The 16399-nt window shown below is 36.5% G+C and overlaps 1 protein-coding gene across 2 annotated transcripts; it reads right to left on the bottom strand.

Annotated features, from left to right (window-relative positions):
* Positions 1-238: 238 nt before the first annotated feature.
* rbpja (recombination signal binding protein for immunoglobulin kappa J region a) lies at positions 239-8717 on the bottom strand. Of its 2 annotated transcripts, none has more exons than XM_051113969.1 (11): positions 8636-8717; positions 7773-7811; positions 7582-7677; positions 6791-6956; positions 5930-6104; positions 5714-5851; positions 5444-5556; positions 5086-5226; positions 4755-4910; positions 4553-4656; positions 239-1787 (listed from the first exon to the last, which is right to left on the bottom strand). In XM_051113969.1, exons 1-11 carry the CDS (start codon positions 8653-8655, stop codon positions 1445-1447), a joined length of 1491 nt encoding a protein of 496 aa, XP_050969926.1. In that variant the 5' UTR covers positions 8656-8717; the 3' UTR covers positions 239-1444. The 2 variants fall into 2 exon arrangements, with proteins under 2 accessions (XP_050969926.1, XP_050969936.1); XM_051113979.1 differs by lacking the exon at positions 8636-8717 and adding an exon at positions 8582-8603.
* Between the last annotated feature and the right edge of the window lie 7682 nt (positions 8718-16399).

Genomic DNA, 16399 nt, shown 5'->3' on the forward strand with positions numbered 1-16399 from the left:
TGACTATAGTTATTAACACCAAAAGAGAGTTCACGCCAGTGCAAGCTGTTTGTAAATCTGGCCCTAAATGGGTTGATTCTGGAAATAAGTCATTTTGCACATCCCTATCTAGAAACGCAGAGAATCCAAACTTTGCTACTTGTAACATGACTGTACTTGAGAATCCCCATACTTCCATCTCAATACGGTTTGACCACATGACAGCAAAGCAGCAATTTTTTACTGCTTCTAATTCTGATTTTAGTCAATAATCATGACACTGAAAGCGTGAATGATATGCAAACGAGACCTGTCCTGTCCTTCCCCGCCACAGGATTTGAGTCAACCAATTAGAAATCACTGACCCATTAAAAATAATTTTGTGCGTTTATGTTCAACTAAAATGTAAGCCATTTGGTGTGGGATTTTTATAGGCTACTGTTATGCTGGCAGCTTGAACATCTATAGCCAATGAAAAAGGGCCAGATCAATGGCTACGCATATTTGATAAGTACAATACGGCGCATAAGGCCAACCGGCAATGTCAGTTAAAGCTTTTGAGTTAAAGACTTCATATGAGGAAAAAGTTTAACAAAGCAGAAGAGCCACCTTCTCCCAAACACGCAAAAATGGCATCGATATTACATCTCGGTTTAGTTGAGAAAATAAAAAGAATGGGAAAAAGACCAATATACATGACAAAAATATTATTACAAAACAGAAAGGGTCTGGTGAAACTCCAGATGACTTAAGGCATTTGCCAAGATGAGTAAAGGCAGCTATAAGTTCAGGCTTTTAAAATGCATGAACCTTTTCCTTCTGAGCCCAAACGCTCACAAGAAATATACAAAACTATTTGGTAACAAAAGTTTACTATATGTTATAAAACTGAAAAAGGTGAAAAATGTACCTTAGCTAAAGCTTATAAAATTATATATCAATAAAAATAATAATAATAATAATAATATTCCTTGGTCCGTAAAAACTATATTACTATGATAACTTTTCTTCCAAGCCCAGTGCATTAAGCCCTTTAGTAGAAAACAACATCTCTCAAAGCCATTTCCAGCTTGCACTTATTTAGAAAAGGCTTTGTTTTGAAGAGAAAGTGTTTTAGCCGTTGTTTTTGATTGTTTTTTTGTTTTCACGTAAGGCTAATGCATTGATCCTGTGGCAATCTTGATCCACGGCACACTCACTTCCGTTGCCACTTCCTCCGCCATGAGGAAGCAGATTGAAAAAGAACCGCAACAAAGAAAGACAGAGAGAGAGTAGAAAAGAGACATCTTCATTTGTTCTGTCCAGTCCTTGTGTGAAGTCTCATCTCTCTTTTCTTCTCTCTCTGTGGCACCATTATCCGTTTTTGTGATCCGTATCCCATGAATCTATGCAGGAGAGTCTACGAGTGGACGAATCACCATCTCTCACATACTCACACACGCAAACACACACCGAGATTCCCAGGTTAGGAGACAGACATAGCCGAGGAAGAGGAAGATGAAGACACGCTTCCTGCTGCCGCGTATCCTGCCTGGCTGTCGACGGCTGACTGCAGAAGTAGGCTGGAGGATGAGGAGGATGAAGATGGGGAGGTGGAGGTGCTGTTGGCCCGCAGTATGGCTCCCGCGGCGCTGCAGTGAGGACGTGGTCCAGGCTCCGGCGTGTAGGTAAAAGTCAAAGCTGTGGAGTAGATGATGCCGTCGTTACGGACCAAAGTCACAGGAACCTGCACTGGCTGCCGAACCCAACGCCACCCCTCACGGAACGCAGAGATGTCAGGAACCACGCAGAGCACACTTTCGCCACACCTGGAGGAAACAGAACGTGTAACTATAAATTGCTGACAACCATACAAACATATTTGTAACGATTTTGCCAGGTTAGTTTTACTTTTCTTTTTGTTTTAATTTTGAAAAGCTTGTTATCTTTGCTATTTATCTCACGTTACGCTATGGAGGCTTTCTTAGAATTTTTTTTTTTTTTTTTTTTTTTTTTGGATTCCTCAGTGTTTGCTAAACTTTCTGTAGGCCTAATGTGTTAGTCTGTATATAATACAGCATGTGGTGTGTGTGCCATGCCTCATTCAGTTTTTCAATATAAACATTATGTAAGCTAATTTGTCATTGTAGCTTACTGTTTTATTGTTGTCCACTTCCAGAACAACAATTTACAAATAATTTACTCACCCCCTTGTCATCCAAGATGTTCATGTCTTTCTGTCTTCAGTCGTAAAGAAATTATGTTTTTTGAAGAAAGCATTTCAGGATTTTTCTCCATATAATGAACTTCATTGGTGTCCCGATTTTGAACTTCCAAAATGCAGTTTAAATGCAGCTTCAAAGTGCTCTAAATGATCCCAACCAAGGAAGAAGGGCCTTATCTAGCGAAACAATTTTATATACATAATTTTGTATACTTTTTAAGCACAAAAGCTTGTGTAGCACAGGCTCTGGGATGCGCGTCCATGATGCTACGAATTAGTGATGGGTCGTTCTTGTATGATTCTTTCATTTTGAACAAATCTTTAATGTGACTCGGGAAGAACGAGTCGTCTCGGGGAGTGATTTGTTCATTCGCGCATGCGCAACATCCTATTAGATTCTGTCCAGGAATTAGTTCACCTGTTTCGAGTCTTCGGGTTTTTCGAGTGGTTCGTTCATCTTATGGGGCTGTCACGTGATGAACGAATGACTCAAACCCGAAAACTTGTCAGACATCAGACAAGAGGTGAGGTGAGCTAATCATAGACTAAAGACCCAGGTAAACAATTAATTAATCTTTTTTGTCTTGTTTGTGTAAGCAGTAGATGTGTTAGGGAAGTAACACGTACCATTTTAATTATATTTTGCTAAAATGAATGAAATGACTCTAAAAAAAGATTTGTTCATTTTGCTGAACGAGACTTAAAGGTCTGAGTCTGTAAAATGATCCAAACTTCCCATCACTACTATGAATCACATGTAAGTTCATCGTCTGTGTAAGGAGTATGGCGAAAAACTTGAGGAGGACACTGTTGTACCTTCTTGTTTGTAAACAGCATTTGCTAACTTACTTCCACTTTCTTAGTCTTTGCGCATTCGCTTTGTAAACATTGGGCCTCTAGTTCCGCATGACCTTTCGATGTGATTCAATACGTAACATAGTACGTAACATCATGAACGCACATCCCAGAGCCTGTGCTACACAAGCTTCTGTGCTTAAAGTCATAAAAATATTTATTTTCCGAAAAAAAAAAAAAAAAAAAAATGACCAATCGTTTCGCTAGATAAGACCCTTCTTCCTCAGCTGGGATTGTTTAGAGTCCTTTGAAACTGCATTTAAACTACATTTTGGAAGTTCAAAATCGGGCACCAATGAAGTCCATTATATGGAGACAAATCCTGAAATGTTTTCCTCAAAAACCACGATTTCTTCACGACTGAAGACAGAAAGACATTAACATCTTGGATGACAAGGGGGTGAGTAAATTATTTGTGAATTGTTGTTCTGGAAGTGGAGTTCTGCTTTAATAACAATGAATCCATCTTTTGCTTTAATTTTAAAACGTGAAAGGCATTTTTTTTTTCATATGATTTTTTGTTACCACATTCTTTGTTTTAACATGTCTTATTATTTGAACGCACAAAAACAATTTAATTTATTAAAATAAAAATAAAAAAATCCCCTTTAGAAATTATGTGTTGTGTATTTTGATGGTTATCAAATGAAAGCATAAAACATTAATTTAATTTATCTTTTATTTACTGGAAATTAAGCAAATTTTATTTTTTATTAAAACACTTTTTAAAAGACATTTTGTGTGATTATTCCTTAAAAAAAAAAAAAAAAAAGTTTTACTCATTTTAGTACTAGTAGTAGTATGTACATTCTACTGAACAACAGTTATATACTGTATTTCTGGCACAATGTCTTCAAGTTAAAGGGAACTTTAACTTTGCCTTGAATACCTTTCCATTTCTGTGTGTATATGATCTGACGCTACTTTTATTCAAATTAAACGGTAAATTGCTCATGAAGTGAGTCTCAGAGCAGTTCTGGAGATGGTGTTCATGTATTTATATCCTCATTTAGTGAGACTGCAGACACTGAAATCACAGCGCACATCAGGTGCGATTCAGTATGCGTGTAAAATAAACGAAACTGCACGTCTGCGCCATTCATTCATAGGGACACAGAAATGCAGAATTCTTATTTAAATAGTAATTTTGTGGCTTAATACTGAAAAGTTACTAGTCCATATCGCAATTTGATTTAGGGGTAATGACCTCCTTTTGATTAATTCATTTAAAGTCTGACAAATTCTATGATATTCTGTTATACAGTAAACACCATTTTTATGATTCCACGATTGTCCACGTTTTCCACATTGCAGAACTCATAGGGCCCTAGTAAATCCAGTATGTCAGATTTGATGCTGTTTATCAGATTATATGCATAATGCAGAACTTTTAATTATGAAAGTCAGTCCAACATGCATCGGGACTCTTATTTTGAAATGTGTATGATTTACTATTGCCAGCTGCTTTTCTATTTGCTGAACTGTACAGCACTGTAATTGGCGTGTTGGTTTCACCTGTACATTGTGTCTGCCTCTACATCTCCAAACCAGACTCTGAGGTTAGGCGTGAAGTTCTGTCCTGTCAGTTCCAGCATGGCAACATCCCCTCCTCCGTTCAGCTACAACATGAAGGGTTTAAGGTTACTTTGTGATATGACAGTTTTTCCATGCTCTTTTAATATAAAACAGTTTGACGTAATATGTAGTCATGCATTACCTGTAAACTTTCAACAACAGGCACGGGTGTGACAGGTGAGGGTACAGGGCCCATCCCCTCATAGAAAGTGTACTCTGCTTTGTCTGTGCTGATGATTGTCCATGACGCCCCATCGTTGATCATTTCTTTGTTTGTTTCTTTGGGACAGGGTGTGGCCTGAGAGTAGCAGGAAAATATTTTTATTGTTTACCATTAAAAAGGCTACAGAACCTCAAAATCATTAAAAAGATGAGAATTCAAAGACTAATTTAAGAGAACATGCAATTGCAATTTTAACAAATATATAATGTTTTCACCAGTTACAGTGCATATTTCAAATCTTTGGACTGACCTGGAACTGAATTATCCTTTCTTGTGACAGGCAGAGATACATCCTCTCAGTATCTTTTAGGTAGAAGGCACATTTATGTAGCTGGGACACAGGATCATCTGCATCCATTAGTGCTGTCTGCTTGTCCACTTTACGAATGATCTACACACAATCACAACATTTCACTTCCTAAAAATCCTTGCTACGTACGTAGTTACACAAACATATTTATACAAAGAAAACATATAACGTCAGTACAGAGTCACAACTTTATGTCATTCCTTGATTGAACAGGACACAAGTTCTTAGCCCAACCCTTTTAATCATGAACAATCACAGTCATTCTGACTGATGAACGCTTAAGTGGATAATAGCTTACCAGTCGGGGTAGAGCCATGCCTGTCACGGAGCACACCAGCTTCACCGTCTGACCGTAATGGATGTAACCATCTCTGACTGTAAACTCTTCACCCTCTGACTCATCATCATCCACTGGAATTCAGAATTACACATAATTACCAATTCATAGTTTACCAGAAAACTTGATTTTAAAAATTAAAAGTCATTCATTCATTAGACGTAATGAACTCTGTGTGGCCCCGTTTTTAATATAGTGTGTCTAATAGATATTTGATGCTGAATAACTTACATAGATGAATGTAGAAAGCTCCCCACTGTTGTGAACTAGCATGGAAGTTTCCACCTTCCACATGAAGGTACCGCGTACTGACAGTCTGAGACCGCAAGCGGTTAAAAAGAGCCACCTTCGTCCCAGAAGCTATGCACACTGTAAGAGACAATTGTGAAAATTCTGGACAAGTTCTGACTTATTTAGTGACCCAAACAAGAAATTCTTCTGACTCACGGTCTGCATTCTTCAGCGACTGTTTCTTTTTGGAAGGTTTGGAGATGACCTTGATTCGTTTGCTGAGGAAGACACCGATATCTGCGCTATTCCCGTAGAACATTTTCACTGACAGCATGAAGTGCTTCCGTTTGTCCGAGTCAGAAATGTACAATGTTTTTGCTGTGCAAAAATTCTGCAGAAGCAAAGCACAAAAGCTATTATGTTACCGTCTTTAAGTTAATTTAGAAAGGCAGTTACAATAGAGTGTTTTCACGACACGTCATCAGTCGGCCATATTGGTGGTACTGAACGTAAACAATGCCACAGAACTGAATAAAACTCGCATATTTTGCTGATTACTGCTGCTGAAAATGGTCAATTATTGTCATGTTTTTGGGCTGTAGTAATCGGTCGGACCGGGAAAAACATTTGGGGTACTACAGACTGCCAAAAGTTATAACAAATCAAGGAGAAGAGTAAAGGAGTCTATGGTTGGCCAAACTGAACCAGGATTTCCAGGGCAAGAATCTTCACAACATTCATGTTTGTTCTTATAATTTCCAGTCAGGAAGGGGAAATATTTAAATTTATACTGCTCGTACCTATTTTACCACCTATTAAGTTTAGTTTGTCAAAATGCTGCGCCTTTTCCTGCATACTAAGTTCTTTTCTGTGATTTAGCAGCTTCCACACATTTTTCCCTGTGGTTTAGACAGCATAAATTAGCAGAACAACGTATTCAGTAGTGCATTAACTGTGTAATCAATGCTGTTGTTTATCCGAGTATCGCCAATATGTCCACGCATCCGGGTAACTGACCAAATCATGACGTAAGTGCAAATCCTCTATACATGCATTCATAAATAATCCATAAAGCACCTTGCCCTCCAAGTTGAGCTGCTGCATTTCTTGTTCACTGTTTCCAATGCCGATGAAGGCACAAGGCTGAGACTCCTGCTCCGAGCAGCCCTCTCTCTCCATCAGCTCCTTCTTTTTCTTCCAGCCACAACCCATCAGGTACACACATGGTGGAGGACAGAAGAATCTAACAGAGCCAAAGAGAATTTACATTTACTTTAAGTTATGCATTAACTTGATTTTACCAAACTTACTTTATAGTACACATAAAACACAATCCGTTTATCTTCTGAAATGTGTTGTATTCCCAAGTGAAACAGGATATTCAAAAGGCAAAAAAGTAGCGTGAGACCTAACTGGACCGTAAACAGCAACCTTTACAACCCCATTAACATCTCTATTGGGGTCTATTGAAGTGAAGGTGTAAACAGGGTCCACATTCAGCAGTAATCAGAAATGCATGTAACAAATGCATCCTGATGCATTCCAGTACAAAGCAAATGATATAACATATGCATGAATTCAGAGATGTAATATTTCATATGTAATCCAAGCATAAGCGTCTATTAGAGACACATGTAAATAACAGATGCTAATGAGTCTCAGCGGACTGTTTATGATCAGATCAACTGAGACAGATGGTAGTGACGATTCACAAAGACTAAACTTTTTTTTCTGATTAATCATCCAAAGTAAGACCTGAAATGCTTATCTTAAAAGGCTCAGTTGTGATTTCATGTAGACAGTACAGTCAGTCAACAAAATCAACAATTAATCATACATATGTTTCACAGCTAAAATCCATCACTCACCTTTTTTCATTGCCGTACGACTTCTGTGCGACTTTTGCATGCAGTATGAGTACTGTCTGATCTCCTCTCTCCTTCAAGTAGTTGCGCATCGCCTCCCTGGAAAACCACAAAATACAACAGAACTTAAGCTGTCATTTTCTAATATTTATGTAGTTGATAAACATTCCACATGAACTTTACAGTACATTTACCTTGTTAAACGCTTTGGCTGAGGGAGCTCCCCAAATTTCCTACAAAACGAAATAAGACAGTGAAAACAAACTTCAAACATAACTTTGATCGACACTACAAAATAATAACAATGCTGGAAAACCAAACAGCCTAGTTATCTGCCTACCAAGACAACATTTTTGAGCAGGATAAACAAGTTCAAGCGTGTATGAGATGTCCCAATCTGCTGTCTATTTAGACAGCTCACTAGGTTTTGAGACAGCCACAATAAACCTAAAAGTTGAAATACATACTAGCATTTTACATCTTAATGACGGGACGTTACAAATACACAATTGTCACGCTAAAAGTAGTTTAACTGAGAAACAAAGATAACGTTTTGAAACCTCTTGAAAGCTCCCAGTTTTTGTTATGGACCCTTAGACCAGCTAACTTGGCTGGCTAACATCTGCTAACCTGCCCCCTCTCTCCCTCTCTCTCTCTCTCACTCACTCACTCACTCGTACACCAACTCACAAGTTGGCTCAAAATTTATACAAGTATTTTGAAAGATTAAACTACGTTAAAGATTCAAAACACGGCGTTAATAAAACCTTACAGTGTTTACAGTTAAAGATTTGCTCTCTACAGTATACAGTGTTTATGGAAAACTGCTGAAAACCTATCAGCTAACTAAAAGCTAAGCGGCTAACTGAATAAAAGAGCCCATCGTTGAAAACCTCAAAAACCACACAAAAGTACACCGGAACGGGCCACCAGCGCACAGACACGCGGCCATGGGTGTAAAGAATTAAACCAAAGCAAGTTATCTTTACTAAACAGACGAAACTTATTTTAGCTGTGACTTTTCCATGCCCCGTCCGTTGATAATTTCGCTGCTTACCCTGTCACAACAGGCGCCATCTTCACCAACTCTCTCTAATAACGCCAACAATCGCGAGATTTCCAACAGACTGCATTTAGACGAGGGGGAGGGGCAGTGTGAGAAATAATGCAGGAAGGGGGGACACAGGCGTGGGAAAGTTGTAAAGTCACGCGAGAATTCGCGGTCGCTTATTATGGGAGCGTATGAGAGCGAGTCCCTTGTTATCGCGAGAGTGAGCTGCGGACTGCTGCCAGCCAAACGCGTGTGAAAGTTCTCACGATGGGAAGAGAGACCGCACCTTTTTAGCGCGGGCCGTGAGAAAAAGTTTTCTAGGAGGAAGGAAGCCCGGGGACTAGGGCACCCACACCAGGAAATAGTGATCTTACGTGAAGAAGTTAATAAAGGATGTTGTTATTATAAGTCTTTAAAAGATAAGAGTAATAGTTTAAGTTTTCACCTCTTTCAATTGCATACGTTCCAGTAATCATTTTGAAATTATAAACCTACACACATTATTTGTGCAATTCATGCGACAGATCTGCGATAATAACTAAACTGCTTTCACATCACCAGATGGCAGTATTGTTTAACTATGGAAAGCTGCCAAATACCACACTGCAAAAAAAAAAAAAAAAAAAAAAAAAAAACAATTTCGAATTTTTTGCTCAAAAATTGCTAATAAATCTCCACAAGCAGGCTAATTACAATGAAACGGCAAGTAACCCATTTAATTCTATATTCAATTTTTAAGTAGAAGACTAAAATAATAGTATTCTTGTAAAGCATATTCCAATAATATTTAAAAAACATTTTACAGTGCATTTAGCTAAAGCATATGGCTGAGATAACCAGACATCAACCAATGTATGAATAACAGGTAAAAATAATACCAATCCTATGTATACGTAACATCAAAAGTACCACAAGTAAGTTCACAAGTGGCCTACCACAATTATAGTTGAGATCAGCTTATTCATGTCAGTTAGCACTGACATGAATAAGATATTTTACATAAAATACCTTTATATAGTGCACAAGAGAACATAATTGTTGAATTTCTAAAAATGACACTGTTTAAAAGTTTACATATGCTTAATTGTGTTGTTACCTAAATGATCCACAGCTGGTTTTTCTGTTTTGTGGTAGTTGTTCATGAGTCTCTTGTTAGTCCTGAACAGTTCAACTGCACGCTATTTTTCAGGAAAATCCTTCAGATTCTTTGGTTTTTCAGCATTTTTGTGTATTTGAACCCTTTTCAATAATGACTGTATGATTTGAGATCCATCTTTTCACACTGAGGACAACTGAGAGACTCATATGCAGCTATTACAGAAGGTTAAAATGCTCACTGATGCTCCAGAAGGAAAAACAGTACTAAATAAAAATATGATATTTAGGCAAAATAAGAAAAATGTACACGTCTTCATTCTGTTCAAAAGTTAATGCATTGTTTTTCCTTCTGAAGCATTTAGGACAAACAATCGACTCATGAACAATTATCACAAAAAAAAAAAAAGTGGATCATTCAGGTAACAACACAGCATTAGGAATCAAGTGAATGTAAACTTTTGAACAGGGACATTTTTAGAAAGTCAACTATTATTTTCTCTTGTGGACTATATGTAAATGTCTGCATATCTTTACATATCAAATATCTTATTCAGGTCAGTACTAAATAAAAAATAACATGCATTTTGTATGATCCCTATTATTTTGGTAAAATAATTAACATTTTGCAGATTCTGCAGCGTGCATGTAAACTTTTAACCTCAACTGTAGGTTCTTTATTGGCAAAGCCTCAAATATTATAGATGTGTAATATTATATACACAACAATGTTATTTTATTTCATTAAGATACTATTATAGCCTTTTTTATATTTTGAGTTCATCCAAAAGTATAATACCAGTAAAGTTTAACCTTGTGGAGACATGTTTTAGTTCCCCATGAGGAAACAGGCTTATAAATCATACAGAATTGTGTTTTGAATATGTAAAAATGCAAAAACTTTAGGTTTAGGCATAGGGTTAGGATAAGGGGATATAAAATACAGTTTGTACAGCAGAAAAACTATTACTCATATGGAATGCCCTCATAAAATATGGCAACTCAACATGTGCATGTGTATGTGCCTTTGGGTCAAGAAAAATATGTGCCTTTGAGTTTCACTTTTTTTTTTTTTTGTTAAATTTAAGTCATGAACAGCATTGCCCACTGAACAAGGCACTTGACCTCAGGTTGACCTTAAGAAGACAACAGGCTAATATGGAAAATGTGCCTGCTAAATGACTGCTTACGTAATGATGTATTTTGCCCTCATTAAATCAACAGCAGTAAGGTAATGAATGCATGAAGTCTGTGAGAACATTTTAATTACTTACGTTCGTTTTTAATTACATAACAAAACTGTGTCTTAAAATTACATCACTTTCGCGACAATATGATATTTTATGAGGATACATTTATATTAATAGACAATTTATAAGCGATTCAAAAACACATCAAAATATATGGAAATATACTTGATCAAAATATGATCTGTTGCCTGTCAATGACAATTGTATATGAATTTGGGATTTCAGTGAACTGTCCCTTTAATGGCACTGTAGGCATTTAAATCTTAAGGTGTGTAAAAGTACAAAGGTTTAGAGACCGATAGACCTAGTTTATTTAGGAACATGATGTCTTGGATCATTTGACATTAAGATTACCTGCCTGCCTAATTATTATATTATCTCATTACACAATGTGATGAGGTAGCATCTTTAGAATGTAGTAATCTGACTATAATTGTGAAAATACATGAGTATTTTAGTAGTTTGTAACATATTAAGAAATGGTGGTGTACATTATAAAATTGAGTCTAGCTACTGTAACTGTATGATGTTGGCAAGTAGATTTGACTGGATTTCAAAAGTCTTAACTAATGACAAGCTCTTTTTCTTTATCTTGATCTTATCATGATGTCACTAAATGGTCCCAAGGAGCACAAGCAAACAAGCAGCAACAAGAAATGCTGAGGTGGAAATTTTGTATCACTAATTGTCCTTAAAGGCTTGAACCTCAGCTTATTCTCAGAGAGGCCCTCTCTCTGTTATAAAAGTACATTTATAACACTATTTATAACACTTTACTTTATATTACCTGTGTATCAAACTACAAAAAACTGCTGTGGGAGTGACTATAAATTTGACATTGTTCCCTTTTCTGACTGCCGTTGTCGATCCCTCTTTCTTTTTTACTTTTTAAAAGTTGTGAAAACACTGTTGTGTAGTTTTTCTTTTGCTGTTTGAGCAAATAAGAATGCAAAACATATATCTGATGTATCTCTCATTCACCATTATGGAAGTTTACAACTATATGACAGCTTCCGCTTCTGAGGAACCCAGAAATGTGAGAAGGTCCATAAAATTTTGAGGTCAAAAGGGAGGACCTCATCATACTGTTGTTAAAAAAAAAAAAAAAGAACTTTAAGCAAATAGAGGAGATGAGGGCTGGTTATCACAATTTTTATATTTATTGCTGTTATTTATTAATTATTTTACAGCCAGTTTATGGCTATAAATGAGCTATTTAGACTGTTATTCCCAAGGACAAGGTAAGAAAATTAAACAAGTATTAGGTAATGTACGGAAACAGATATTAAGACATTTATTTTAAAACATATGTAACAGCATGCCTGAGCATGTTAAATAAAAGATACCTTCGTTCAACACAGCTCATTTGTCAGTTAAAATCTACGTTCATTATACATTTACTTGCTTAGTCAGTAGATAAAAATATGATGTTGTAATTTTAGTTTGAAAGGCTGAATTCAGAATTTTTTCGTCACTGTTATTTAAATTAAATGTAAATTCCCATGACTAAACGCACAGTAGTACAGTCATATTTAAATATTCTTCAGTGGTCAATACAGTTATTTTTATGAAATTTGCAACAGCATAAATAACATGTTAGTAAACAACTAACAGCCACTTTGTTGCGGTGTATTCTACACTGTAAAAAAACAATTTGTTGAGTCAACAAAATTATTTGTTGCCCGGCTGCCTTGAAATTTTAAGTTCCATCAACTAAAAAAAAGTTTAGTGAACTTAAAATGTTAAGTTATACTAAGGGACAACTTAGATATTTGGGTTGATTCAACTTAAAAATGTAAGGCAGCTGGGTTACTTACCCAGCTTTTAAGTTTAACAAACACAAATATCTAAGTTGTCACTTAGTATAACTTCACATTTCAAGTTGACTAAACTTATTTGAGCTGTGTGAAATTAAAATTTTAAGGCAGCAGGGTAACAAACTGTTTTAAGCCGACTCAACAAATTGTGTTTTTCACTGTGTAGAAGCAAAAACATTGTTCAGAATTATTCTGTTTATTGAAACAACATTTCAGGGATTGCTGTTTTAGATAGATTTAAAGTAGACTAATTGAAATTGATAAAATGTGATTTTGTAAATCTATATAAAATAAATTAAATATTAGGAATATGCTACAAAAAGACTTAATATATAACTCATGGGTTACACTTTAGTTTGGGGACCAATTGTCACTATAATCTTACTATATAACTACAACTTTTGCCTCAGTAAACTCAGAATTTGCTGCTTATTAATAGTTAGTAAGGTAGTTGTTAAGTTTAGGTGTGGGGTAAAGAGATCTAATGCAGAATAAGGCATTATTATGTGCTTTATAAGAACTTATAAACAGCCAGTTATAAGCAACTAGTTGAAAGTTAGAAATGGTCTAAAGTATTACCAAATCATGAAAGTAAGATTTTAAAAAAGTTGCACAACACTCAATTCTGAGTTGAGTCAGTTCCAAGAATTTATATTTAGACTCATATTTAATCATTAGTGATCTTTTATTATTGAGGAAAGCACAAATGACAAAGCAGGGTTCATATGGCACTTGGTAATCTCTATAAATATTGCTGATAGACACTACTGCAGGATAACATGTCCAACCATAAAGATATGGACAAAGAGGGCAAAGCTGTTGCTCCTCATCTTCATCCTGCTCCAAGTCTGCTTTATTCCAGTTACTATCAATTAATTCCTAACTTGAACAACCTCCTTTACCCTCTGCCATTTTTTTCCCTTCTGAAGAAGGCCCTTGAATAGTGATGTGTCATTAACAGGCTGATAGAGGATGAAACAGGTAGAGACAAAGCTTGAGTTAATTGCCTCAAACCTACCCACTCGCCATAAAGTTCCTGATACATCATGAGTTTGTCTGATAACATGCCAGAGCAGGGGCGATGTGACTGATACTGATGCTCTAAGAAAAATAATCATTAACTATAACAGAGGAAGAGATGTTACACTGCACAAATCAGTAAAAGAGTGACAAGTGGAAGTAAAAAAGGATTTTTTTTTTACCCAGTTCAAAAGTTGACATCCCCTTGATTCTGAATACTTAATACTTGAATACTGTTTTCTTGCCTGAATGATCCACAGCTGTTTTTTGTTTAGTGATAGTTGTTCATGAGTCCCTTGTTTGTCCTGAACAGTTAAACTGCCTTTTCTTCAGAAAAATCCTTCATGTCCCACAAATTCTTGTGTATTTGAGCCAACGATGACTGTATGATATTGAGATCCATCTTTTCACATTGAGGACAACTGAGGGACTCATATGCAGCTATTACAGAAGGTTCAAACGCTCACTGATGCTTCAGAAGGAAAAATTATGCATTAAGAGTTGGGGGGGTGAAAACCTTTAAACAAAATGAAAATGTACACATTTTTCTTATTTAGCTTAAATATCATATTTTGTTAATGTGTACCGCCCTTCAGAGGCTACAGAAGACAAAATAAGTTACATTTACCCTGATCTTCAAATTCAATGTGAAAAGATGGATCTCAAAATCGTACAGTCATTGTTGGAAAGGGTTCAAATACACAATAATCTGTGGGACATGAAGGATTTTTCTGAAGAACAGTGGGCAGTTTAACTGTTCATGACAAACAAGGGACTACCAACTACCACTGAACAAAAAAACACAGATGTGGATCATTCAGGTAACAACACAGTATTAAGAATCAAGGGGATGTAAGCTTTTGAACTGGATCATTTTTATAAATTCATCTATTATTTTCTCTTGTGGACTATGTGTAAACGTCTTACAGGTGCATCTCAATAAAATAGAATGTTGTGGAAAAGTTCATTTATTTCAGTAATTCAACTCAAATTGTGAAACTCATGTAATAAATAAATTTAGTGCACACAGAGTGAAGTAGTTTAAGTCTTAAAGTCTTTAAGTTCTTTTAATTGTGATGATTTTGCCTCACATTTAACAAAACCCACCAATTCACTACTTCAACAAATTAGAATATGCTGACATGCCAATCAGCTAATCAGCTTAAAACACCTGCAAAAGACAATCATTGACACCCTTCACAAGGAAGGTAAGCTACAAACATTCATTGCCAAAGTTGTTCACAGAGTGCTGTATCCAAGCATGTTAACAGAAAGTTGAGTGGAAGGAAAAAGTGTGGAAGAAAAGATCGAGAGAACCACAGCCTTGAGAGGCTTGTCAAGCAAAAAAGATTCAAGAATTTGGGTGAACTTCACAAGGAATGGACTGAGGCAGGGGTCAAGGCATCAAAAGCCACCACACACAGACGTGTCAAGGAATTTGGCTACAGTTGTCGTATTTCTCTTGTTAAGCCACTCCTGAACCACAGACAACGTCAGAGGCGTCTTACCTGGGCTAAGGAGAAGAAGAAATGGACTGTTGCCCAGTGGTCCAAAGTCCTCTTTTCAGATGAGAGCAAGTTTTGTATTTCATTTGGAAACCAAGGTCCTGGAGTCTGGAGGAAGGGTGGAGAAGCTCATAGCCAAGTTGCTTGAAGTCCAGTGTTAAGTTTCCACAGTCTGTGATGATTTGGGGTGCAATGTCATCTGCTGGTGTTGGTCCCCTGTGTTTTTTGAAAGCCAAAGTCACTGCACCTGTTTACCAATAAATTTTAGAGCACTTCATGCTTCCTTCTGCTGACCAGCTGTTTAAAGATGCTGATTTCATTTTCCAGCATGTTTTGGCACGTGCCCACACTGCCAAAAGCACCAAAAGTTGGTTAAATGACCATGGTGTTGGTGTGCTTGACTGGCCAGCAAACTCACCAGGCCTGATTTATTGTCAAGAGGAAAATGAGAAACAAGAGACCAAAAAATGCAGATGAGCTGAAGGCCACTGTCAAAGAAACCTGGGCTTCCATACCACCTCAGCAGTGCCACAGACTGATCACCTCCATGCCACGGCAAATTGAGGCAGTAATTAAAGCAAAAGGAGCCCCTACCAAGTATTGAGTACATATACAGTAAATGAACATACTTTCCAGAAGGTCAGTTCACTAAAAATGTTTTGTTATTGGTCTTATGACCAAGTATTCTTAAGTATTCTAATTTGTTGAGATAACTACTTAAATTACTTCAGTCTGTGTGCACTGAATTTATTTAATACACAAGTTTTGCAATTTGAGTTGGATTATTGAAATATGTGAACTTTTCCACGACATTCTAATTTATTGAGATGCACCTGTATATGTGAAATATCTCATTCAGGTCAGTACTAAATAAACATTAACATGCATTTTGTATGATCCCTCTTATTTTGGTTAAATAATTAACATTTTTAATGATTCTGAAAGGGGGATGTAAACATTTGACCTCAATTTTACAAGCTCAGAATTTTTATCTGTTATATAAATTAGCCATATTAGGCTAATGTGACATGTTTGTGTGACATTTTTTAATGGCACTCAGTGTCAGAAATGCAGAGCAACAAC

The sequence above is a fragment of the Labeo rohita genome, chromosome 1, assembly GCF_022985175.1.
Source record: "Labeo rohita strain BAU-BD-2019 chromosome 1, IGBB_LRoh.1.0, whole genome shotgun sequence".
In the NCBI taxonomy this organism is placed as follows: Eukaryota; Metazoa; Chordata; class Actinopteri; order Cypriniformes; family Cyprinidae; genus Labeo; species Labeo rohita.